This window comes from Elgaria multicarinata, chromosome 2, assembly GCF_023053635.1.
Source record: "Elgaria multicarinata webbii isolate HBS135686 ecotype San Diego chromosome 2, rElgMul1.1.pri, whole genome shotgun sequence".
Lineage (NCBI taxonomy): Eukaryota > Metazoa > Chordata > Lepidosauria > Squamata > Anguidae > Elgaria > Elgaria multicarinata.
The window spans coordinates 129,636,050-129,662,249 of NC_086172.1; the positions used below are offsets into that span (position 1 = coordinate 129,636,050).

The 26,200-nt window shown below is 41.3% G+C and overlaps 1 protein-coding gene across 1 annotated transcript in view; it reads left to right on the forward strand.

The window, feature by feature from the left end:
• Positions 1 to 26,200, forward strand: part of SPTBN5 (spectrin beta, non-erythrocytic 5) — a 113,121-nt gene that overhangs the window by 17,889 nt on the left and 69,032 nt on the right. The window contains exons 9-26 of the mRNA XM_063118453.1: positions 1,747 to 1,900; positions 2,111 to 2,311; positions 2,570 to 2,776; positions 3,185 to 3,397; positions 4,466 to 4,618; positions 5,929 to 6,059; positions 7,712 to 7,963; positions 9,964 to 10,251; positions 10,936 to 11,179; positions 11,395 to 11,534; positions 13,182 to 13,281; positions 13,804 to 13,974; positions 15,279 to 15,443; positions 16,790 to 17,016; positions 18,048 to 18,234; positions 22,279 to 22,479; positions 23,889 to 24,005; positions 25,726 to 25,889. Of these exons, the coding sequence (XP_062974523.1) occupies positions 1,747 to 1,900; positions 2,111 to 2,311; positions 2,570 to 2,776; positions 3,185 to 3,397; positions 4,466 to 4,618; positions 5,929 to 6,059; positions 7,712 to 7,963; positions 9,964 to 10,251; positions 10,936 to 11,179; positions 11,395 to 11,534; positions 13,182 to 13,281; positions 13,804 to 13,974; positions 15,279 to 15,443; positions 16,790 to 17,016; positions 18,048 to 18,234; positions 22,279 to 22,479; positions 23,889 to 24,005; positions 25,726 to 25,889 (3,315 nt within the window). The remainder of the gene's footprint in view (positions 1 to 1,746; positions 1,901 to 2,110; positions 2,312 to 2,569; positions 2,777 to 3,184; positions 3,398 to 4,465; positions 4,619 to 5,928; positions 6,060 to 7,711; positions 7,964 to 9,963; positions 10,252 to 10,935; positions 11,180 to 11,394; positions 11,535 to 13,181; positions 13,282 to 13,803; positions 13,975 to 15,278; positions 15,444 to 16,789; positions 17,017 to 18,047; positions 18,235 to 22,278; positions 22,480 to 23,888; positions 24,006 to 25,725; positions 25,890 to 26,200) is intronic.

A 26,200-nucleotide genomic window follows, 5' to 3' on the forward strand; every position in this document is an offset into this window, starting at 1 on the left:
TGACTTTGATACTGCGAATTCACCTAATGTCATTTTGAAAATATGTATTTACACATTTGTTGCATGGACGGATGTAGGTTCTAGATATGACTGCATATGTGTTGAGGGTGATATTCCTGAGCCTCATGAGTTTTTTGAGTGGGCCAAAGAGCAAGAGAAATGCTAGTGCCCTTAGAACGATGTTGATACAGTGGTGGCCAAAATTGTGGACGCTTTGAAATTTTCATGTTTTGCAACATTGCATGCTTATAGAAAATGTTCTGTTTCACTAAATTCAAATATATCAATTGAAAGCGAATTTAATGCTGAATTCAATACAAAAAACAGAAAGCAAACATCTGAAGTACAAAAAAAGTTATGCTTACTTTAATCTAAAAACAAACACAGGTGTGATTGAGTGAAGAAGCGGATTGTAATTGCAAACCCTACTGGCCAATCACAGTCCTTGTTCTGGGGACCAATCACATGGCAGTAGCTGTGATACATCATGTTTCAAGTTGGGGAAAGTCAATTTTGCTGTTTGTTCTGTAACTGAAGCGCAATTGGAGATTGTCTGAATATTTGAAGTATTTCTCAAATTAAAAGTGTACATACGTACATCATAAAGAGAGCACTGGCACCAAAGAAAAGAGTTGATTGGACACCCAGGAAAAGAAGCAGGATTGTTGTATTATGTGAATCAGGTCTTTCAATTGGTATATAACATTTGAATTTCGTGAAACAGAACATTTTCTATAAGCCTGCAAATTTGCAAAACATGAAAATTTCAAAAAACCATCCACAATTTTGGCCACCACTGTATGTATTGCAAGCTCAAGTCTGATGCTATAGAATAAGAATAAAAGCAATCTGTAGAGACTAAGGCTTTCATTAGGCTTGGTCTTCAAGTCCAAAAGTTAAAATAATTTATTCACCCTCTTCCTCCCATGGACAAAATTTACCAGAGAAAAACTAGAAAAGAACTTTGTTTGAATGTATTATTATTATTATTATTATTATTATTATTATTATTAATTTATATAGCACCATCAGTGTACATGGTGCTGTACAGAGTAAAGCAGTAAATAGCAAGACCCTGCCGCATAGGCTTACAATCTAATAAAATCATAGTAAAACAATAAGGAGGGGAAGAGAATGCAAACAGGTACAGGGTAGGGTAAGCAGGCACAGGGTAGGGTAAAACTAACAGTAGAAAGTAACAGTAGAAGTCTGCACAACATCAAGTTTTAAAAGCTTTAGGAAAAAGAAAAGTTTTTAGTTGAGCTTTAAAAGCTGCGGTTGAACTTGTAGTTCTCAAATGTTCTGGAAGAGCGTTCCAGGCGTAAGGGGCAGCAGAAGAGAATGGACGAAGCCGAGCAAGAGAAGTAGAGGCCCTTGTGGAATTGAAACACTTTTAATATTTTTATTTATCTTTTTAATTTATTTATTTTGCTGAGATTCTAGCAATAAATGAAATGAAATGTGCAAGGGTCTTCAGATACCAAGGAAAATGCAGAGAAGTGTTCAAAGCAAAGTATGTTTGTTTGTTTTTAATCAAAATGACTTTAGTATAAGCAAATATTTAGAATGAGGCCTACCAGATTCTTCCTTGGCTGCTTAAGCAGGTCTAGCTTACACAGTGAGCTTGAGTCCTGAGTAAAATCTGGCTTGGGAGTAATCCAGATCCTGATTAGAACTACTAGAAAAATGTGGAATAGACAATAGTTATAAACATTACAAAATGCTCAATTGGTTCATTGATATTAGGCAATATCAGCTGGAAGGTGCTTTGAAGCTTTTTGAGTTTTTCCACGAATGCAAAGAGGAGGAGCTCTGGCTGTCTGACAAATGGAAACTGGTGAAGACAGAAACCTTAGGGCGTGATCTCAATCGCATTGAAGCCTCACTCCAAAGCCACAAGGTTGGTGATATATAAATTTGTGATCGCTTGTAGAGCTTTTAGAGAAGACCACATGATGTTTGCTAATGGCATGGTGAAAGATGTCCTCATAATTATCACTAATGAAATATTAGGGCAGGTGAAAGAGAGGGAAATCAAATTCCCAACAGCATTGCTGGACTTGGCTTTATGAAGGTTTCCAGTAATAATTGACTGACTTCTGCCTGGCAGGCTCTGCAAGCTGAGTGTGACTCCCACCGACTGGTTTGTTCTAAGATCATCTCGAAGAGCCGGGAGTTAAGTCAGAAAAACCCTTCAAACCAGAAGGATATCCAGAAGAAGATGGAGAGTATCCAGCAATTGTGGCAACAACTCCAAGATGAGGTGGCCAGTTGGAAAACCCGTCTGGAGGCAGCTGCTCTCATCAAACAGGTAAACTGGTCAGCAGCTCTGTCCAATCAAGACACAACAAGTCCAAGTAAGAATATATTAGGATTGTAACCTGTCCGTCAGATTCGTTAAGAGAATCACCAACAGTAACAGCAATGCTGAAGTAGGACCAGCCTCTCATTTCTTTGTTTCTGAGGAAATTGTTGTTTTTCTTTGGATTGGTTTGCTCCTGAATGGAATGTTGTCGGTACATCACAGGCAGATAGGATAACAACACAATTATCTTGTTTTCCCTGTCAGTACTTTGCTGATATTGATGAGGTGGACTCCTGGCTGCAGGAGCAGCAAACCCTCCTAGCCAGCAAGGATTATGGGAAGGATGAATCCAGTGCGGAAGCTCTGTTGCATCGCCACTTCCGTTTGGAGAAAGAGCTTGCTGCTTATTCTTCAGAAATAAGCCACTTGGAAGAGCAGGCTCATTCTGTGACACAGAAGGCTGCATTGGTGGTACGTAGTGCCTATCCTTTACTTCATTTTTGTTTTATGTTATGTTGCGTTCTGACCCAAATATGCCTGCTGAGTCACCCAAACAAAGCTGGACCAATGGATGATTTGGTTCTTCAGTCCACATATAGCCATGTTTGAATCAAACAATTATGTCGTCTTTACCTTCACTTCCTGTGATTCCTGGTAATATTTTTCCCAAAGGTCATTCTCTTCCTGGAAGCACCCATAGTATTGAAATAAAGCTGTAAGAGTCCCATACATGTCCACTCATAAGCAAGCCCTTTTAAGTTCTATGGGGCTTACCTCCAGGTAAGTGGGTATAGAATTGTAGCCAAAGTATACTTTGAGCTTGTGAGCAATGCAAATCTCAACAACATAGAACTCAGTTTTGTGGTTTTCTCTTGGCAGATGGTATCAGCGCCAGCAGCAAATGCAGAGATACAGAACAGCATAAACCAGAGAGTAACCAGAACACCAGCAAGCCATTCTAGGTCATGGAGCTCTACTCAAATGACATTTACTAGTCCGTTTGACTCTGATCCTCACTTCATTACAGAAAACGTCTGGAAAACCCAGAATAACATTGCCTTATCGTATGATAAGCTGCTGAACATGGCTGAGGTATCATGTTTTTGTCGTAATTCCCCAGATTTCCCCCTCTTTCTGAAGATAAACAGTAATAGTTTTATAGAACCACATTGCAACCTTCGGATTTTGGTAGCCTGGCTCCAAATATGAAAGCGTAATGTAGTTTTTAGAGCTTACTCTGCAAAGAAGATACCAAGAATGAGGCATATTGCTGAAGACTAGTTTTCATATTGCAAAAGTTCATGGTGAATAATCTACTTTAAGAGCATATATGGGAGAAGCATGACAAATATGAAAAATGCCATCCCTGCTAGTTTACTGCAGCCACAAAAAAGCTCACTCAAATGGAAAAGCCAAACATCTCTGGTTGGGGAAGGGTGGTCTACTCTAGAGCAACTATCAAGAATGGCTCTCTAGATACCTCAGCTATCCAAATATGATCAATCAGTGGTATTATTAACAGAGCACTCTTGGTTGATTTTAAAGATTACAGTGTGTGAAGACAGATCCTTGAGTAAATTGGACTCATTATAATCTGATTATAATCTGAAGCTCTTTTCATATTTCTCCTGAGTGAAGAAATTAATCTGAAATCTGTGAAAGCTATATCAGTGCCATCTTTCAGGCGTTAAGTGTTTTCAGATGAGACTTTCTTGTGCAATAACCCTGCTTGATTTATAGAACTTTATGGCAGGTTCCAGACATCATTGTCTTCCATTTGTAACCCTCCAATGCTTTCCCGCTGCTCCTTCCATCTTCTTTCTTACCACAAAAATGATGGGAAAGTTGGAATAGTTGCACAATGCCTTTGGACTGGTAGTATTAGAAGCTGTTCAATAGGGTTAATGCACATAAAACCGATGGCCAATTTTCTAGGGGAGGGGTAGGTCTTGTCAGTCGAGGGATGTCTCAGTTTAGAATTCGTTACTAAGCAAAATGTTTATTATAATGTCCTTCTAGATTTCCTTTTTTTAAAAAAAATATCCGATGTCGCTTTTGTTTGATTTGTTCAATATATTTCAACATTTTTACCAGTTAATGTACTTCCTTTGCCTTCAGAGCTTTGTGCTTATTCAAACTATGTTTAATTCCTCCACATAGCACAGAAAAAAAGAGTTAGAAGAAAGGATCCGACTCTACAAATTCTACAGTTCCTGTGAAGAATTTCAGTCCTGGATAGATGACAAAGAGAAAATTTTCCAGACTATTCAGCCAAAAGCAGATAATGTGGAGACTATGCAGCAGAAATACCAGGTGCCACATTTCTTACTCAGAGCCATAATTTACCTCAGTCTCTGATTTGTTTACACTTGCCTTAGTTGAATTCAGAGGAACCATTTTAATTTCAATAAAAGTGGGGCAAAGAGATACAAGGGATACAAGATTCTCCGCAAAAAAAAAAAAAAAAGGCCCACTCTTTGATAGATAAGGCTGAATTGCAATAAATAAAATTATTGGATTTTTATTTATTTATTGTAATAGCTCATAACTATATTAATGAACAGAGGTAACAATTGCCTTTGTTTTTGAAGAAAGGGATGTGTACCTTTTGGCATGCAAACCTACATAGAACTACATATTGATAACAATAGTCACCCAGTATGTAGAATCAGTAAGCTACAATATATATAGGTGTGTTTCAAAAATTATTACATGTGGGCTGAAACTCCAAGTGGGGGGGATTATGACCCCTCCTAAATCCTCCCTAAATAGCATCACTGGGTGAATCAGGTGATCAAATGAGTTAAAATAAAATAAACAATCCCTGACAAAATGAGCTCTTGAATCACCTCATTTTCAAACTACTACAGTTCACAGCTTGGTCAGATGTACAATGGTCAGAGAATAGCCCTAGGCAGTCAATAGATGTATCACTCTGAAATTTCTTATTAGCATGAAACAGCGTGTCACAGGGTGGATTTACAAAGGAAACATCCTTTCAGACTCCCTTGTTCAGTTTAAGTGTGTGGCTGTGTGGGTGTAAGTATGTATGTGAATGTGTGGCTGTGACTAGGATACACATGCTCATACATGAGTATGGGGGTGGGGCAAGTAAACTGGGGTCAAATAGCAGTGACATACAAAAGGGACCATCTGAGACAATTCTGGGTAAAGCTTAAGATAAGTAGACACAACAGCAGCAACTGATGATAACGCAATCATCCTAGCCTTACTAAGTTAATTAAAATGTGTAATATGACAGGAAGCCATTATCTCCATTCAAGCCTAAAAGGAAAGAACTAGACATCTTCATAAGTTCTAATTTGGTAATTGCACTCTGGAATCTCCCTGAAAGAACAATGTGTAATTGTTGATCTATAAACTTTCAGTGTAAAAGATGTTACCAGATCTTCTTTTTGTTCAGTAAATTGTGCAGCCTCAGAGAGCCAAATAAAGAAATAGAAGAAAAAGCAAACTTCATATGAAAGAATTCTACTTTAGTTACAATAAAAAGAACGCTCTTGTATAAGATGGGTGATGAATAATCATTATAGTTATGGTAAAGTTTGGAGGAGTGCCTTTATTTTTTTAATTTTCCTTTCATACGTCCTTTCCCCCCACAGAGTTTCCTAATTGAATTGGCTGCTGGGAAGAGCCAACTGGATGACATAAATTGCTTAGCAGATATGCTTTCAAAGAGCAGCCCTGGAAAAGAGAATGCGATCCAAACTTATAAAAAAGAGATAAGCATGAGGTAAAATGTGATCCATGCAGCATATAGAGCTGGCTCAGTGACATCTAAAGGATTATTCTCACTATAGATGTATGTTCTGCTACGGATATCCAAGCATAAAATGCACACTCCTCTCATCAAGTCTGAAGGCTGAACATGTAGAACGTGATGCATGCCTTTTTAAAAAACCAAAAAAATGGATGCAGGGTTGAAATAAAACTCCCGATTCCAAGTATTTATAAGGGATACATACACTTAATTTGACATGTAATTAGTCTAACTTTCCCCAATCTGATGTTCAACACATCTGGCGGGAAATCTAATTTAGCCTTTATGAGATGGAGGTGTGCATGCTTTTTAGTCAAGTAAATGTACCCAAATACAAAATGTGAAGTGAGAACATGATGTTAATTTTTCTCCGATCAGGGTAGGGAGAGGAAGAGTTAGACGACTCCTCTCTATATTCTGGAGGTCCCTTAGGCTTTCTTTGGGCTGCTTTCTACATAGGGAGCCATCATATATTACAAAAATGTTTTACTCAGTAGATAAAAAAAACCCTCTAAAGAGAATAATTAATATAATATAATCTCTTCTCTATATAAATAAAAGAAAGTGCTTGTTTGTATGTCATTGGTGGACTTCAAAACCGTACCTCCAATCGTAATGATATTTTTAGGATTTGTTCTACCTCTATCTGGGTTGATTTTTGGCAAGTGAACATTTCAACCACCATCTTGAACCAAAAAGGCAGCAAATCAAAAAAAAATTAAAGCTATACTGCTTCAATACCACTATGATTCAGCACTGCAGTGAGCAGTTTTTAACCATACAATATTCATGTTTTCCATGTTTTTAGACATTTTATTTTTCAAATCAAGATGATCAAAAAACCATATTAGAGTATGAAAAAAACAACTTGCACAGTTTGAAGCCAGGGAAGATTAGTTATAGGTCTGTCTCTTCCCCTGTGCTCCATCTGAGGGCGATGGAGGGGACAGACTTGTCCCTCAGGGAGCTATACGGGTGGACCATGGCAAGGGCCGTGCCTAGCTGTGTCAGCAGGATGGGCACAATGTATCCAACTCTGACTGCTGTGTAAGTTTGCATGAAGGTTTCTCTGTATCAACCTAAAAGCAATTCCAACCCATGCAAAGCTGGGTCCATTCACTAGTATAATATAATATAGTATAGTTAAGGCCCAATCCTATTCAAGTTTAGACAGAAAAAATTCCTACAACTCCCAGCATTTCCCAGCCAGCATGGCTGGCTGGTGAATGCTGTAAGTTATAGGACTTTTTTTCTGTCTAAACTTGAATAGGATTGTGGCCTTAGGGTCTTTGTTTCAGCCAAGAATCATCAGGATGAAATCCTGGAATCTGTTTTCATTAAAATTGCAGGAGTGGTGTTTCCATAAGACAAGACAGTGGTGGCCCAATTTGTATTCTTGTACTGAACACAATGTGCACTTTACACATTGAGATCCATAATTGCCTACACAGGAAAGATCAGGGCACAAATCATCACGATCTTATTCTTACTAAGAATACCATCTTTTCATTGAGACTTCCTGCAGTTTAACTTCAGGTTAAAGTATCTCTGATCATGTGCAGACTTCACGTCCCTCATCACTATAGCCAGCGGCGCTGCACTTTGTTTTACTTTTGTGCCCTTAGGTGGGAGCGCCTTGAAGCATTAAAAGAACAGAAGGGCTCAGAGCTGATTGGTGTGGCCGACGTGAAGACATTCCTTCAGGACTGCCAGAACACTCAAGGGTTGCTCCAAGACAAGATGATCCATCTTGAGGATTTAGGACGTGGGAACAAGCCTGCCATTCTGGAGGCCGAAGGGCGCAAACTCACCACCTTTGAGAGAGAGGTCTTAGTGCTGGAGAGAAAAATTGAATACCTGAAGAGTGTGGCCAAATCGTAAGGAACTCCCCCTTAACTGCATTATAGTCTGCCCTGGGGGTTTGGCTTGGGGTGTCAAGTAAGGACTGGGGTGAGATGTGGTGGCTACTTGAACTGACACACACATTGCTCTAGACAAGATAGCAACAAGGATGGGTGTCATTGGCCATAATGTTGGCTTTCAAAAATGTCTTCTGCCGTATTGAATTAGTAGGGGTCAGTGGAAGCTGGAGGCTCCGATGTCAGTGGGGTGGTGAATCCGCTGTGGGTTTCAGTCAGAACCAATCGGATCTCTAATTTGTGGCAGCAAATTCAATAGTTTAACTATGCATTGGGGTAGATGGACAAATACAGAGGGTTTGGATGATCAGCAGAGGAAAAGAAGCCACCATGGTTTCGTTTCTCTGTCCCATACATACTGCTCACATGCATATCACTTCCATATTTATTGTCACTGTGGTACGGGTTGCCACGTCACCCAAACCCAGCAAGGTGCACAACAGGGGTGGCTTCCAAACTACCCCATAGCCCTACAACAGGAGATGAGTTGCAGGGTGGTTCGGAAGCCACCCCTGCCATGTTCAGAAAACACTAGGGATGGCCATTGTGGGGAAATCAGGCCCTTTTTGGACCCGCCAGATTTCCCCATAGCCCTTGGCTCAGTTTGCAATTACGAGCCGAGCTGTGGGCTTCCCCCCCACACACAAAAAAAAATCTGGGAACTGTATTGTGTTTTCCCTCTGCCTCTAAAATCGCACATTGGGTCCCTAAATTGGTATCCAGAGGCATTTATGCAAATTGTGGCCATAACATGTGCAAATTAAACATATTATACTCAAAATGTGTGCAAATTACACCTGCAATTTCCATAGATGCACCATGAAGCCAACAGGTGCCACATTGGAGACTCAAAGTGTGGCCACAATTTGTCTAAATGGAGATGGGAAGGACCTGAAAATCCACAAACTGTCCCAACCTGATACAGATGGGATGAAGTCCCAGAGTGCAGGATGTGGAATAATGGGCTCAAGTTACAGGCAGCCAGATTCCAGTTGAACATCTGGAAAAACTTCCTGACTGTTAGAGCATTATGACAATGGAACCAATTACTTAGGGAGGTTGTGGTCTCTCCCACACTAGAGGCATTTAAGAGGCAGCTGAAAAGCTATCTGTCAAGTATGCTTTAAGGTGGATTCCTGCATTAAGCAGGGAGTTGGACTCAATGGCCTTATAGGCCCCTTCCAACTCTACTATTGTATGAGTCAGGCCAGCTTGTGAGTCCATGGGGGTCAAGCTCCTTAGAGCTTGTCGAACTCCCCCTGCCCCGCCCGACACATTTCTCTGACATCCCTAGACAACATAGCAACAGTGAGGGTAATTAGGAAAATTGCAGGCATGCGAGTGCCATGCACGGAGTGAGAAAAAGAAGCCACCACAACTTCTTTTCTCCCCTCATTATCTGAACCCAGCCATAGTCTGACATTTAGCCTACCTGTGTTTATATGAGTATTCCAAAGTCATCCTTCATGGTTGACCAGAATTTGAACTGATGTCACTCTAATCCAACAAATTAACCGCAGCACCACTCCCATGGGCCTATAGAATAGAACACTTCCCTAGATAAATGACCTCAATAATCTTTACAGCAATCTTTTATGGTAGATTAGCATTACTATTCCCATAGGCAGGGAGATGGAGATTGCTCATAGCCGAGATGAGATGACCTCGTGGCCTAAATTGCAAGCTCTTAATTGCTACACTAGACCAATTCTTGTCTCACTAAGTTCCAAATGGAATTCCTTGTGGGAATGTCCTTAGACTGAACAAATGCATCCCTCAAACTCCCAATCATGAGCTTTCCATTAAGGATATCGCTACAAGGAATTGCAGTACCTATCCAACTAAGTATCCTAACCTGACCCTCCTTGATGAATCCTGATGGAATTCAATTCAGGTTATAATGAACTGGGCCCACTCCTAACCCCAATTCCAGCATGTGTCTTGGCTTCATTATGCAGGATCAAGGATACCAATCCTGCAGAGAGCAGGGCCATAAAGGAACAAGTAGAAGACATGGAAGAGCTGCTGTCAACACTAAAGGCAAGGGCAAATGAGAAGGAGAAGGCTTTGCAAGTAGCACAGGACCAGCAGGCCTTTCTCCAAGACAGCCGTCGACTCTTTTTGTGGGCAGATGGGATGAAGGAGAAACTGACCAGTGAGGAGTTGGGTGTAGATGTGATCTCTGCAGAGCAGCTGCTAAAAGGACACCAGGACCTGCTGAAGGAGATACACAGCCAGAACCACAGGTAAATTGTCCTTGTAAGAAGAAGATGCATCACTAATCAGAATAGCCATGTCTAGTTCTGGATTTTCTAAAAGTGCATTGTTTTTTAGGGGGTGGGGGGCAGGAGAGGGTTTGTTTCTTTAAAAAAAGAAGTATGGCAAAGGGGAACACCTTGGATCATGGTTGTCATCAAAACTCTCCAATGGTGTTCCTTACCATTAGATCTGCACACAATACTGTTCAGGTACTGAGAGAACAGCACAAGACAATAAATTACAATGTTCTTATTAAATGGCTTGTGGGTTTAATGAAATGACATTTCTGGACTTCCCTACCTAACTGAAGTCCAACTCGTCCACAAACCAGCACTGAATATCCTAACTAATTAAATATTCTGCTTACATTGTCGGTACAGTTATTTTATCAAATTCAAATTCCACAGCTTTTATAAACATGGCATTTTATTAGAAAGCACTTCATTTTTTTCATGTTTAAACAAGCCTTGGTATAACTGAAATTACTTTTTAATTTTGCATTTGTGCAAATTTCAAAAAAAGAAAAGAAAATGAAGAACTGAGAGAGTGACAGGCCTGCAATTCAATACCATTGCTCATTGTATTTTGTTCCTAAGCAAATATACCTTCCCTTGATGGAGGTGTGCTGTTATTCCCTTGTGAAGATAATACCTGCCTACTTTTAATGGCAGGTTTAAGCAGTTGCAGGAGCTCGGTCAAAAGATCATGGATGGTCCATCCAACATCAGAGCTTTGGATGTCTGTGAGTCTGTGCACAAGCTTGCTCAGGAAAGGAATGAGCTGGATGAGTTGTGGGCAAAGCGACGAAAGAAACTCCAAGAGAACGTTGAACTGCAGAAATTCAACAGAGAAGTTGATAGTATCTATGCTGCCCTTTCCAGTCACGAGGCCTTTCTCCGGACTGATAATCTTGGGGTATGTTTTCAATTTGAGAGTGCAGTCCTATGGGATTGCTGCCCGAACAATCGTACAGATCTTGGGGGTATCTGAGAATCAAATGCCTTGCTGGGCTGTTGGCGGGGGTGGATCAGAAGCCCTCTTCAGCCTTTCTGCCCTTCTAAATCGCTGTAGAGATAATGCCTTGGTGTCATGACATGGGATGTCATCATTCTTGCTTTCCACCCCTTTAGGACCACGTGGATTCTGTTCGGAGTCTCCTGAAGCGGCATGAGGATTTTGAACGAGTGCTTCTGGTGCTGAAACACCGGGCAAATGCAGCTAATGAGCATGGAGAACAGTTGATAGGAAGGGGCCACTTTGCTTCTGACATGTATGTGTTTGGGTATTTTTTCATCTTGAAAGAGAAAACACTAACAGCCTATAGCAATCCAGATGACTGGCAGCATCCCCCTTAAGTTTTCAAAGTGGTTTTGCAATGCAGTACGTGCACCACATATGGAATTTTAGGATGCTTTTAGGATGTTTTTTAGGATGTTTTAACAATGTATACTATGTTTTTAATCAGTATTTTATGTACTTTATACTTACTGTTGTTCCCCGCCTCGATCAAAATGGAAAGGCGGGTAAGAAATACATTTATTGTTGTTGTTGTTGTACCACAATTGGTTCTAAATTATGGTTAGAACCCATCATGGGCTTAAACCATAATGAGTTACAAACTATAGTTAATACAAACTGTGATTTGACATGCTGTCTGAATTAAATCATCAAATGACATAAGCAAGCTGCTTATTTTCAGCCTGCCTCAGGTCCCTGAATCCACATCAAGATTAATGTTGGATTAATGTTTTCTTGAGCAGGCACCCAAAACAAAACAATGCTGGTGCTTAAAGCAAAACAGTGCCAGTACCTGCCTGACTTTAAGACTTGGGGACTTCCACAAAGAGGAAGCCAGTACACTGAAGGTTGTACTCCAAGTGGCCTTCAGATGGACTGCAGAGTCCATGCGGAACCACCAGGAGTGCCTCATCTGATGATTTCATCTGTTCACTGTGTATTGTATGTAGCCTACCCTCTCCCCGACGTGGAAATAAAGCCACATCCATTATATAATTCAGAGTCCTGTATGAGGGATGATATCTGCAGGAAAGTAATTTGTTAAGTTAGAAACAACGACCTTCAGTGTTGATAACAGGCATGAAGCTGGATTTCCAGTATGATGGCCAGTTTGTAAAAGCAATTTATGTAGCATAATACCTGCTTCCTTTAGATAGGAAATAAATGTTGCCTTTTGTGTTGAATGGTTGAGTAAATTTACTTATTTATTTATTTATTTATTTATTACATTTATATACCGCCCCATAGCCAAAGCTCTCTGGGCGGTTTACAAAAGTTAAAAACAGTGGACATTAAAAAGTATACAAAATTTAAAACCATCAAAAACATAAACAGTATAAAAACAACAGTATCCATTTAAAAACAACAGTTCTGGGATCCGTTAAAAAACAAACAAACTTAGCGTTGTTAAATGATGTTAAATGCCTGGGAGAAGAGAAAAGTCTTGACCTGGCGCCGAAAAGATAACAATTGGCGCCAGGCGAGCCTCAGTGGGGAGATCATTCCATAATTGGGGGGCCACCACTGAAAAGGCCCTCTCCCTGAGAATTAATCTGAGCCAGATACTCAGCTAGCCTCAACTCACTGAATGATAAAGTTGAAAACAACCATTTACGGCATTGAATCCAACTCCCTACTCAAAGCAGGAATCCAGTTTAAAGCAACCCTGACAGGTGGCTCAGTGAGCCCAATCCCTGGGAACTGGCTGGCTTAGATATCTTTGAACCTACTGGTGTATCCTCTGCTGGTTCAGCAGGAAGCAATGAGCAAGGTCGCAGCTATCCTAATTCCATGCACGTTGCTTGAAGCCATGCTAAAACGGTTTGGATGAGAGCCCCTCCCCATCATGCTCCCATAATGCTTTTTGCAGAAACTGAAGGTTCTGTTATTTCTTTAACAGAATTGAGGAGAAAATGGCTGCCTTACGAGAGAGGTGGAAATTGCTAACATACAGCAATGAGCAGAGGAAACGGAGACTACTAGATTCTCTTCTGTTACAGGTTAGAGGGTGTACCACAGTTCATCTGTAGTTGGGTTTATCACGCTGGGTTGTTAATTGTCCAGTTAAACATTCCCAACTTGGTACAAAATATGGCCACTGTGTATGCTGGTAGGTGCTTGGCGGTCACATCACGGGACACCTATATTGCATCAGTTGCACTGGTGACCAGTGTGTTTCTGGACCCAATTTAAAGTGCTGGTATTGGACTTTAAAGCCCTGAACTGTTTGAGTGAAGTATATCATCCTTCAGCTTTCTGGACAGGAGGTGTAGCACTTCTCTTTTCTGTACTAGTAGTCTGGCATTAAATAAATAATGGTGATGATCACTGGAAACGTTAATATATAAGTTATAAGATGTGCTGTAGATCATCAGTCCAAGTTCTTGCAGGATTGGCCCAAGCTTGTGTTTTATGCCCATGCATCCAAACTTTCTGAACAAAAAAGGCCTTCTTGAAGGGTTCACCTAAAATGAGTATTTGAATTGGTATCCATTTAAGAATTTAAATCTATGCAATTGTAGGAGTTCAGTCATGACACTGCCGAGCTTTTGATGTGGATGGAGGAGAAGTACAAGATAGCATCAGATGAGTCCTACCGTGACCCAACAAATATCCTTCGGAAGCTGAAAAGGCATGAAGCTGCAGAACAAGAAATGATGGCCAATAAGAAGCATTTTCTGGAGCTGATGGTGGTAAGGCCGGTCTCACAGAGGCATAGTGACAACTGGCAAAATAGTAAACACATTACTATTTCAACCATTTCTATCTTGATTAGAGAATTTCAAAATTAATTGCAATGGTCCCATGCAATTTGCCAGATACTAACAATATATGAGCAGGCTAATGTCCATATGCATATGGATATAGAATTATGGGTTGCTGAATGTCTTGGATTTAATTTTTTAAAGCAAGTTTCTAATGTTAAAACTGAGGATGCATGGTCAATTTCTGCAGAAGCCTTATACTAGGAGGGTGCTGTTGTATTCATGTCCTGCTTGTGGGTTTCCCGTTGACAGCTGGTTGGCCACCGTGTGAATAGAATGCTGGGCTAGATGGACCCTTGTTCTCATCCAGTATGGATCTTCTTATGTTTTTCTGTTCTTATGTTGTTAGGCTTCTAGTAATTAAAGACTGGAGCCCAAATAATATCATGTAATACGACTAAGGATCCTGCATGTAGTGATAAAAAAACACAAAATACTGGGGAATTTAAGGATAAATGATACAGCTATTTATTAGGTGGAATGATCTAGGGGAGCGTATATGTGTACATGCAACTCCTCATCATACACACAATCCAAAACTGAGTAGCTTTGCTGTTAGATATGTTTAAGTGTGTGAGCATGTGTATCCTTTAAAACAGGGGTGGGCAAACTTCAAGACCGCAGGATCTACTTTGCTTTTTACTAGAACCCTGAGATCTACCATCCAGAGATAGTGCAAAACACATGAATTCAACATGAACATGTCACTAGTCTTTTTAATTCTAAGAATTCAGAGTCCATCAATTTGTTTTGAGTAGAAGAACTGTAGAGAGTTCATAGCCCTTCCAAACAAAAAATCCAGTCCTCGTTACCAGAAGCGTTCCTCATTTCAGTAGTATTTAGGATGAGAGGGAGTCATTTTGTTGTTGCTATTGTTAAACAGTTGGGAGTTGGAAATCTTGGCCGATCTACTGCAAATCACCCAAAGTTCTACCAGTAGAGCCAGATCTGCCTTTTGTCAACCCTTGCAGAGACTCTGATGGGATGCAGGATTTCTCTATAGCAAAATAATAAAATAGTACTTTGCCCTTGAGGTCAGCTTGAACTGCTGCCAACTGAGATTAGATCTCCCAGTGCTGTTGTTACAGCATCACTAGTTTGTTCAGTGATCGTTGCTTTATGGCTTTAAGGATAATGGTTTGTGCCGTACACAATTACTTTGAAATAAACATGGGGTAAGTAGAAATAATTAAACTAAAGGGGCCTATTTTTGATCCACTGTGTATGTCCAGGCTGGAAATCAGCTCATTCAGGATAACCACTATGCCGCAGATTCCATTCAGGACAAAATGTCGGAGCTGAAGAAGAAATGGGAGAAGCTCTATGGCAAGATGATAGAGCGAGGAGACAAACTGAGGCAGGCTGGGCAGCAAGAACAACTTATGGAACTTCTCGAGGTGAGGGACGGATACGTTTCCACTGAGAAGGCTAGCAGTGCCCTGAGCCGAGTTAATAAAAGTAACAGCACTTGACAAATAAGCTAATCAAGCAAATGAAAAGACAGCAGAAAGAGAGCATTCAGAGTGCTGGTGGGAAGGATACTAAAATTATTATTTTAAAAAATGTGCATGTTGAGCTATAACCACAAAAGGGACAGGGCCTTTTCAGTGGTGACCCCCACATTATGGAATGATCTCCCCGACGAGGCTCGCCTGGTGCCAAAATTGTTATCTTTTCAGCGCCAGGTTAAGACCTTTCTCTTCTCCCAGGCATTTAACAGCATTTAACAACATATGCTGATTTTGTTTGTTTTTAAAGGACCCCAGAATAGCTGTTTTTATAAGGATACTGTGTTTTTATGTTTTTAAACTTTGTATATTTGTTTTAATGTTTACTGTTTTTAACTTTTGTAAACCGCCCAGAGAGCTTCGGCTATGGGGTGGTATATAAATGCAATAAATAAATAAATAAAATACTAATATTAGTATTAGTCACTACAAATACTAATATCAAAGTGAAAGTTAGAAGACTAGTCTTGGAGATGTGACTCTGCTCTGTGAACTGCATCACCATCAGTCAGGCATCTGGAAGTTGGTACTCCTGCATTGAGCAAGGGGTTGGACTCGATGGCCTTGTAGGCCCCTTCCAACTCTGCTATTCTATGATTCTATGATTCTGGTGTTACGATTGTTACCAGTACAAAAGAGAGGTGATGCTGTTTAGCTATTTAAGGGGCAATCCCATGTACCTTTAGACAGAAAAAAGTCCTACGACTTCCAGCAGTCACTAGCCAGCCATGCTAAAATATCAACTGCCTGAATGATGGTGATTCAGAACTCTCCACCTCCCTGAACTACATATAGCCAGGCTGTTGTGACCCCTTGGAATGCAGTGAAACCTGCACTAGGCATGTAAATTTAACTTTATTTATTTTTCCAGTTAATTTTGTTATTGCTTAGTGTTTGTTTCATGGTAATATTGAATCCCTTTTACATGTATTGAACTTCGTATTGCTATGTTTTGTAACAAATTGTCTGTTTTTTCAAATGCTGTTTTTTGTGAGCTACTTTAGTGTAGAAAAGTGGTGTAGAAAAGCAAATATGATTTCTAAATAAAATCCAAATCTAATTGGTGTCTGATGGAAGGAATGATTATGGCAGAGAGAAACTAAAATACGCTGCACCAGGAAGTAGATGCTAAGGATAGAGCTTGCTAATTGGCTACACCATTCCACCAGTACTTTATGCCAGAGGAAAGACAGAAGAAGGAGAATAATCCATATTTTCTCTCATTTCCTCTTTAGGATGCTGAAGAAAAGATAGAGAAGATAGAGAAGATTCTTCGAGATGCAGAGATGGGTCATGACTTGCGCTCCAGTCGCAATTTGCTCAAGGAACACAGACAGCAGGAAAATGAGATGCAGGCATTGGCTGAGAAAATGAGCTCCATTGTGGCCCATGCTAAGAAAATGGCTACCAATCATTTTGACAGTGAGAGGATTTTGGATGAGACACAAAAGTATTTGGAAAGGTGAGCAGCTTTTGCTCTAGGGAACAGAACTTTGGAGGCTACTTTAGAAGTGAAATAAAAAATATTAGCCAGGGAACACAGGGAGAGCTGGTATGGTTCAGTGATGACAATGCTAGCTTGGATGTCGGGAAAACCTAGCCCCTGACTTTACAGCGGCACTTTGGCATCTGCACGGGAAGGAACACAAGTGCGAACTTTCCCAGTGTTTAATAGTAAAAACAAACAAATCCGCAGCTGTGCGGATACAGATAATAAAAATAAATGTGGGGAGAGGAACGGGCAGCCAGAGGGAGGACGCGAGGAGAGGGGGCAGGGACTCAGGGTGAACCACCTCTCCTCTCCTCCCTCTGGCTGCCCGTTTCTCCCCCCCATTTCTTTTTCTTTTTATTATCTATATCTGCGCAGCTGTGGAGATAAAGATAATAAAAAAATTAAAAGGGTGGGAGCTCCCGGATGGCTTTGCAATGGCGGCTGTGTCATGTAGACGATGTGCTGCTACTGCGAAGCCACCCTGGGGCAAACCTTTCATGTAGATGTGCCCCTATATTCAAGCCCCACTGTGCTGTGAAGCAATGGGGAAGTTATTATCTTTCAGCCTAACCTAACTGACAGGGTTTTTATAATGGTAAAATGTTGCCCTGAACTTCTAGGAGAAAGGCCAGGATACAAATGGAGCAAATCATGCACACACACGCACCTATTCTTAAAAGAAAAAGGGAAAAGATAGGAGAGGTGACTGCTTACCTGTATACTTAATGAGATTCCCAATATAATATTTTACAGTGGTTCTTCTAATAGGTTTCACTGAAGTGGGTGTAGAAATCAGTTAGGTGCACAAGTTTAGAGTCAATAATTTATCAGAACTATAGATATTGTAGAGGAGAAGAATTATTGCCAGCAGAATTATTAGCTTTTTGTGGTGCTCTATAAATCTGATTGTATGGACTAATCTGATAAGAATGTTTGGTTATTGAGAGGTTGCCATGATTTCGTGAAGTGTGAACAGCACTGTTTTAATGTCTGGTTTGCAGGTTTGACTCTCTCCAAGAACCTCTTGCTGAGAGAGGCCAGCTGCTGGAGGCAAGAGTGGAATTGTATGAATTCTACCACTACCATGACATGGAAATGAAGTGGATTAATGAGCGAATGTCAGTTGCTCACTCCACAAACCGAGGCAAGTCATTGGATGTGGCTCAAAGCTTGCTACAGAAGCACAAGGTAATTCTTCAGTTCTGATGTCCCTCCTATAAGGATCGCATTTTCTATTTCTTGTTGAGTTTAGTGACTGATTCTCCAGTCATACAGAAGATTCCTCAGGAACAAGGAGGACTAATCCCACCCAAACACCAACCATACATTGGGCACAATTCAGTGCTCGTCCTCCTCTAGAAAAACCTTAATATTATTTAATCCAGTGTTTGTTTTGTTTCTATCCACATGACTGAGATTTCTAAGGCAGAACAAGAGGTTATGGCAACACAACCTGCTTACTCTTTCATAACTTTCCAGCTCTATGTGTCCACCAAAGCATAGAGATGCTGGGTACCCTTGGGCATATCTAGGTGCGAGAGTCTGGTGTTGAGTGGGAAGCCAAGACAGCTCCCCCTCCCAGCCTAGAAATATGGCTGCCACGTTAATATAAAGGGAAAGCCCTTGACCTATTGAATACCATATAACAGCCTTCCCCAATGTAGTGACCTCTAGATTTTACAAGTCTCATCAGCCCCAACTAGCATGGCCTGATGAAAGTTGTAGAATGGTATTTATATCTCTGTCACTGGTTACTTCTCTTGTAAGCATCATCTGCTTGGGGTGTAAGTATGCCCGTAAGCAGCTTAGATTTGGGTTCAGGGCTGGATGTCTATGTCACTGTGGCAGCAGTGGCTTGATATAGAGATAAACATAATCAGATATACTATGCTGACAAATCTAAAGTATTTAGTCTTGCCACTCCAGAATACTTTAGAAAATAATCCCAGCCACTGAAAGGGATAGACATATATTTTAAACAGCTCCAGAGGATGGACACATGCTTACAAATATGTACTTAGTAAAAAGTTGGATATTTTACAGGCGACATTGAACAGAGATTTGTGAGCCATAGAATTTGTACTGCAAATGGATAAAATAAACCAAGATTTCCAGAACCAAACTGGGGACATCACTCAGTTTTCCAATAACATTTCTTTGTTGATGCAATAAAGCATAAAATAATCAATCTTTTCTCCTTCCTTGTCAGCTGGGTGGTCTTGCCTTGCCAACATATTTCAGAAATTGTATGAGCAGTCTGTTTTCACTTTCCTGTGTGGAAAATTAATGTCAGAATGAAACACCTCAACTCGGCAGCATTCAGAATATGAGAAACATGTTTAAACTCAGCTCTGGTGTTATGTGATAGAAAGTTTTAAAGGTTTATGATTCAAATGTGACAGCAGTTAAATACGGCACATTGTTGAAAAAAAGGGAATGCAGGGCTGCATTCTGGAGTCCAGATTCCAATTAAATATTTCCTGAGTTTTGTGATACATAAAGGCCACGCTTAGCACACTATGCTAAAGCCATTTTTGCAACTGGGCTGGGGAGGTAGAGAAACACTTGTTGGGAATAATCTCAGGAAATAGGGTAGTGAGATTAATTCATTTATTGTTCAGTTCTTGGGAATAATCTATGCTTCTGTCAGTCTGTTTCTGGTGAAAGGTTGTTTACCAGTCAGTTCAAAGCTTATGGCATAAATACAGACCTCTGCTGTTAGTTCAGGTGGCTACTTATTCCTTGCGAAAAGAAGAGGACAAAAGAGTACACAGACTTGCATAAAATGTGCAGATGCTAATTTATATGTACAGATCCAAGTTACTATAAGTTAAATTGAAATACTTTACATCTATCTCACCATAGTGAGAAAGACTGTGACCTGGTGAATTGTGTGCTTGCAGCTCAGGTGTTAACTACTGACAGGCAACTTTGAAAGCTGCTGTTGCTCACCATTGTTTTGTTTCTTTCTCTTCAAATCAGATATGGGCTGCGTTCAGACAACACAATAATCAATGCTGGGTTAATAGTCAACTCCACAGTTGATTATCGAGGAGGTACTCCCCACATGACATTACTATAACCAACTGTGGCGGGGATTAAGACCAGCGTCGAGTTGACTATTAGTCAACAATGTTGTCGTAAATCACAGGAGTTGAGAGATAAGCTGCAACTAGAGTGGGTCATTAAACAGTCCAAGGTCAATAAGCCAAAGATATCTGTCTGAAGCCAAGGAAAACAAAACGAGATCTACGGTTTTGAAGAATAGTTGAAGTCATTCTGGGTTCAAGAATACTTGAAGCTGGGTCCAGGAGCTGACAGGAATGCTACTGCTATGGATGGCAGAAACAACAATTGCTTCCAGCACCTGAATTGGGTTTGAGGCTTGCCTTTATGCCGAGGCTGATGGATGAGTAAGGCCAGCTGCGTTAAGCTGCAGCTATCTTCTGCTTGCCCATGGGCTGGGCCCCTCCCCAAACACTCTCAGGCTCAGCTGTTCTGTGTCCTTCTCCATCCCAAATGGAGGCACAACAAATGTGTTGGATTGACACATCCCCCTTCCCCCCTCAGTCCTCCCGCTGGTATCCCATCAGCCATTGTGAGTTCTGCCAGCTGGACTAGAGCGGTAGCCACCACTTTGGTTGCTCTTGCCAGGAGCTCTGTAGTTGCCGAAAATAACCAACTGTGTGCAATGAAATAGTCAACGGTGCTCGACACAAGACACAATAACCGATGGTTGTTCAAATCAGTTCTGCACAGCACTGCTTATTTGCGTTGGCTGTTTCGGCCAAATAACCAACCATGGTGTGAAATACTCCCAACAAATGACACAATAACCAACCATTGACTATTTAACCCACCATTGGTTATCGTGCCATCGGAACCCAGTCATAGACTGGACAGGACCAGTCCAAATACAGGACTATCATTTGTAAAGCAGGACACATGGCCAACCTAGCTGCTTGACCTAACTTAAGATGCCCGTGTTTCTGTAAATAAAACCCAAGGATTCCCCCAGAATTTTCTTTTTTACCCCTCCTCTAAGCTGGGAGGGGGGTATTTTGCAGAATATTCTTTGCTATTTTTGAGTGGTGGCCATCATTTTGCCCCATAGTGTCATGAAATAATGCTAAGTCTGAGGCATTGATAGGGGAAGCAAAATGGCAGACATTTTGCTGCCTGCAAACAGAATTTCAGAAGAACATTTTTATTCAATTCCAGTTCAGAGACAGTATATCTCTGGACATAGTGGAAATTGGTGGCTGTGATGTCAGTGGGGTGATGGGTTTTATTTATTTATTTAAATAAATAAATAAAAACTCTGGGTTTTATTTATTTATTTATTTCATTTATATCCCACTTTTTTTCCCCCAAGGAACCCAAGGTGGCATATATAATCCTCCTCCTCTCCCATTTTATCCTCACAACAACAACCCTGTGAGGTAGGTTGGGCTGTCCCACTGTCACCCAGTGGGTTTCCATGGCCGAGTGGGGTCTAGAACTCGGATCTCCCAACTCTCTGTCCAACACCTTAGCCATTACACCAAACTGGCTCTCAGAACCAGTCAGAATGCTAAAGAGTTATCCAAGATGCTCCTTTAAGGTTCTGACTGAAACCTGGACTGGATTCACCACCCCACTGACATCGGAGCCTCCACTGTCTAGATGCCAAATGTTAGAGAGACAGCACTAGGGGAAGGGCCATCACTGCCCAGAGGAATATGTCTGTCTATTGCAAAAGGCTGAAATTAATGGGCCTGGCTGTGGCCCAAGAGTTTGTCTTACATTCTTATCCAATAAGCGATTTCCACTCCTCTTTTCCACATATACCAAAAAGATGTAGCTTTTTACAAATCTATTTCCCTTCTAGATTCCCCTCAAATTCACCTGCACACGCACCATTCATTTTCCTCCCAGATTACCCTAAAATGAGTCCTTATTCCAAAAATGAAAAAATAATTCCCCACAAGATTTCTCCTTCCCCATTGAAGCATAGCATCAGAATGATCAAAACTTATATTGTGGTGTGTGTTTTTCTTAGGCTGTTCTTTGGGGCATTTGGGTTGGTACTCCAGAAATAAGTCAACACCTATCATCAACCCTCAGGTTTTGAAAAATGACACGCACCCGCTAAGTTCCTATTCTGTTGTTCCCCTTTATTATTTTTTGCCCTGACTGCTCTTACACACACACACCTTTTAATATGTTTTCTTCATGTCTGTCTTCTACTAGGAATTGCAGGTAGAAGTGAATGCCCATAAGCAGCAAGTCTCCAAGGTTCTAGAGATGGGAAGACCTATGGTAGAAGGCAAACACACGCCATCCCAAAGGATCAAGGAAAAGTGCCAGGAGCTCAGCAAAAGCTGGCTGGAGCTGGAGAAAGCATGTGAGGGAAGAATCAAGCAGCTACAACAGTGTGTTGCCTTCCATCAGGTATATTTCACCGTATTTTGTTCTCATTTGGGGGGCAACCCCTCCCCAAAATGCCAAAATTGCCAATTTGCAGCTGCTCTGTAGCACTACAAAGCGTGACAGTGGTTAAATTTCGCTTGCTTCAAACCCTTTCGGCATGCCATAGCAGCTACAGAATGCCCAAAGAGCCAAATTTAGCTTGCAAACATGCAACATTTGGCTGGTCTGTAGCTACTATGGACAGCATTTTTAAAAATTGGGGAAAGCAGCAGGAGGGGCAGGAGCCACCATGGGTGGAGTGTGTCACATGCCCCTGGTCTAGAACCTGTGAAATAACTCTGACTCTTTGCTTCAATGAACTAATGTCTAATGTGCAGGGATGTGCAGAGAGGTCTGTGTTTCATGGATTGTCAGGCAGCTTTTGTTCCATCATCCACCCATTGGCAGAATGAGGTTGTTTTTTTGTCTGCAAATTTGTGCAAATTCGCAAATTTCCCCCCAAATATGTATTTAAATGCAATGTTTGCGTGTGGAATTATTATTTAAAAATCAGTTTAGTGTAGAAACAGGACAGAATGGACTAATGAAAGAACACATGTGAAACTGATATGGATGGGATATAGATTGATCCATTAACCCCTAGCTTATCACAATGGTGATGATGACTATTAGCTTAATCATCTGTTTGGGCTTGCCTGCTTGAAAGGCTTTCAACCTACTGAAAATCATGCCTCCAGCCCTATATGAAATCAAAGCTTACTGTTCTATTTTTTGTGCTTTGACAGGCTTATTGTTTAATCTGAGGAGGAGGAGGAGGTTTAGGATTAGGATTAGCAATACTATGGATTATATATAATGTTAATAAGAAGATTATTATTTTGCATGAAAAACCTATTTTGCATGTGAAAATTTTGAGAACAGTTCTATGGCCATTAAACAGTGTTTAGGGTGCCATAGGAAGTTCAGATTCTGGGATCCGAGATCAGGGAAAGCATTCCAACCTTGGATCTAGGGGTCTGAGCTCCCCACCCCTTCTTCCTCTCAGCCGACACATAGAGGACCACACCAGCTGCCTCTCTGAGGTCACAAAAGCAACCTCAGAAGGAAGGTAAAAGGGTCATTCCTGTAGATGGGCTGGGGAGAGGACTGGGGAGGCCAGTTTAACAGGAATCCTCTGGTCTTCCCAGCCTCCTTCTCTCCCCATCCCCGATGCTTCATCTAGACAGGCAAAAAAAGCCCACCTAGCTAAAATAAAGAGTGGGGGGGGGGAATACGGAAGTGAGGATTGCCTCCACTGCTCCTCCCGCTCTGCATTGGATGACTGTAAGCCTCCAAGTTCAGAGGCTCACAGCCTTCCCCATAGGATTGTGCCTGTAGTGTGTATAATCTCTGTGGAGCAAAATAATCATTTATATGTTTTATTTATAAAGTTCTTAATAGATATCTCAGACCTGGAGAGTTGGGTAGCAGAGAAGCTCCCACTGGTGACCAACAAAGACTGCGGCAAAGATGATGTTGCAACTCTCAGCCTCATAAAGAAACATAAGGTAACCTATCCCTCCTCCCAGGAATTTAGCAGGCATTCTCTTTCCCAGCCTGATGCAAACCTTAAAGTTGGGCTAAACATAAAATGGCTGACTCTTTATCAATGCGGGGGAAATTTCCTTATATACTTCCAGTAGACTTGTACAACCTATAATCTAGGTTCAGACACAGTGACTCACCTGTGCACTGTCCTTTTAAGTGTAACCTAATCCCCGGAATTCCACCTTCCCTCTCTTTTCTTGGCCTAGGAGAAACCGCTGCAGGCCTGTGCTATAGAGCCCTGCGACAGAGCTGGATAAAACCCTGTTAATAAACCTGTTACATTATCAATATCTGTTTGGAGTCTGAATCAATAATCAAGATTCAACAGACAACACATTTTCCACCAAGCCAAATATAACTCACCAGCCCAAAACATTTTTATTTTTTTATATAGGTAATACAAATGCATTCAAGACATTGAATATCACAATAAATTCCAAAGTACATGAGGCTGCACATCACTTGCCCATCCGTCCAGTATTGTCCCTTCATAATTCCTGCCTGAGACTGCAAAAACAGAGGGGCTGCAAGCAGCAGGCAAGCCACAATGCATGGCAGGTGGGCTTGTTTAGGTCACAAGCTGTGCAAGCCTTACATTAAGAAGTCAGAAGCTGTGCAATTCACAGCCGTGTCCTTGGTGCAATGAGATACAGACTTGTAGAGTACAGAGTGTTCTTATTCTGCTGATCAATAGGATCCATGGCTGGGTAACACTAACTAATAGGCATTTTTTAATTTAAAGATGCAGTTTGAAGGGAATAGCATTTTATTTACTCTATGATCTGTTTTCAGTGACCTTTCTTTTCAGAATGGGTGAAAGAGTGAAGCTAAATTTAAGGGTCTATCCCCTTGGCAATTCTTGATTGGGGGGCAGAAAAACTTCTGCAAAAACTAGTGCATCATATCAGCAGCCAGAACCAGTTCTGTAAAATTTAATCCCACAGGGATTGTGACTTCTCTCTGGTTTGGAAGCAGAAGTAATTCTTCTGGCAATGTTTTTGCCTTTCCAATGATGAGTCATCCATGCATGTGTCGAATTAATTGGCTCCTGCAGTTTGCTTGAAGGTGGCAAATATAAAATTTAAAAAATGGTCAGGATGTTTGTTTCCGCCAGGAATAAACTAGGGCTGCCTGTGACTCTCCTCCCTTCATTGGAAATTCAGGGGGGGGCTCCCACCCCAGAAAAGGTGGTGGGGAAGACGCTCCTCCAAGTAAAAGTGGCTGCACTTTCAGGTGAGGGGTATTTACTGTTAGACAAGAGGCCAGGTGATCTTCCAGTTTTTATATCTTTACCTTTTTTTAACACTTGAAACAAAGCGAACCTTCTGAGCTTAGTAGTCAGTGGCTGGTCCATTTTAAAATCTGTTCAGAATGATCCTGTGAATGATGGTTGGGCCCATATTTGGATGGATGGATGGATGGATGGATGGAAGGAAGGAAGACAGACAGACAGACAGACAGATGCTCTCCAATCTTAAGGAAGCTTTTAACCCCACTGCCAAATGTGACAAAACCTTCCTCACAGTCTTTCAGCACAGTCCTAAGATAAACCTACTGTGGTGTTTGAAAAAGCCGGGCCTTGCCTTTGTAGGTCTGCAGCTGGACAGTTGTTTGTTGACTTGGTATGTTTTGCTTGTCCTAAGTTCTTTTTTTTTCAGCTAGCACTTTGCTTTCTGTTAGGCCCTGGAACATGAAATTGACATTTACCAGAGTCTAGTCAGGGAACTAGGGGAAACTGCCCAAACGCTGCCTCTCTCAGGCTCCATCCGCTACGATGAAGTCGATGCACCTCAGGAACAGGTTCACTCACAGCTTCAGGAGCTGCAGGAGCTGGCCATAGCAAGGTAGGAAAAGCAACTGTTTCAGACAATATTTCATGTTTGGTTTCCCCCAAACCATGTGATAATCCATGGGAAATGTTCTGTTCCCTTCAACTGGCTTTGGATCATGCTCAGGCTTGCATAGATGGTATTGCACACTCCCTGTTTCTCAGAACAGTGGGACATCCCTGGAGGCCGGGCAGTACTACTCAGGTTTGGTTGCCTTCAGATGAAAGGGCCCTGCAGAGGTTTGGCAGGCAGGCGGGTGAGAGGAGGGTTAGCAGGGTTTCCCATTTACAAACCGGTAAGTAGAGCATAAGTGGAGTCAAATACCA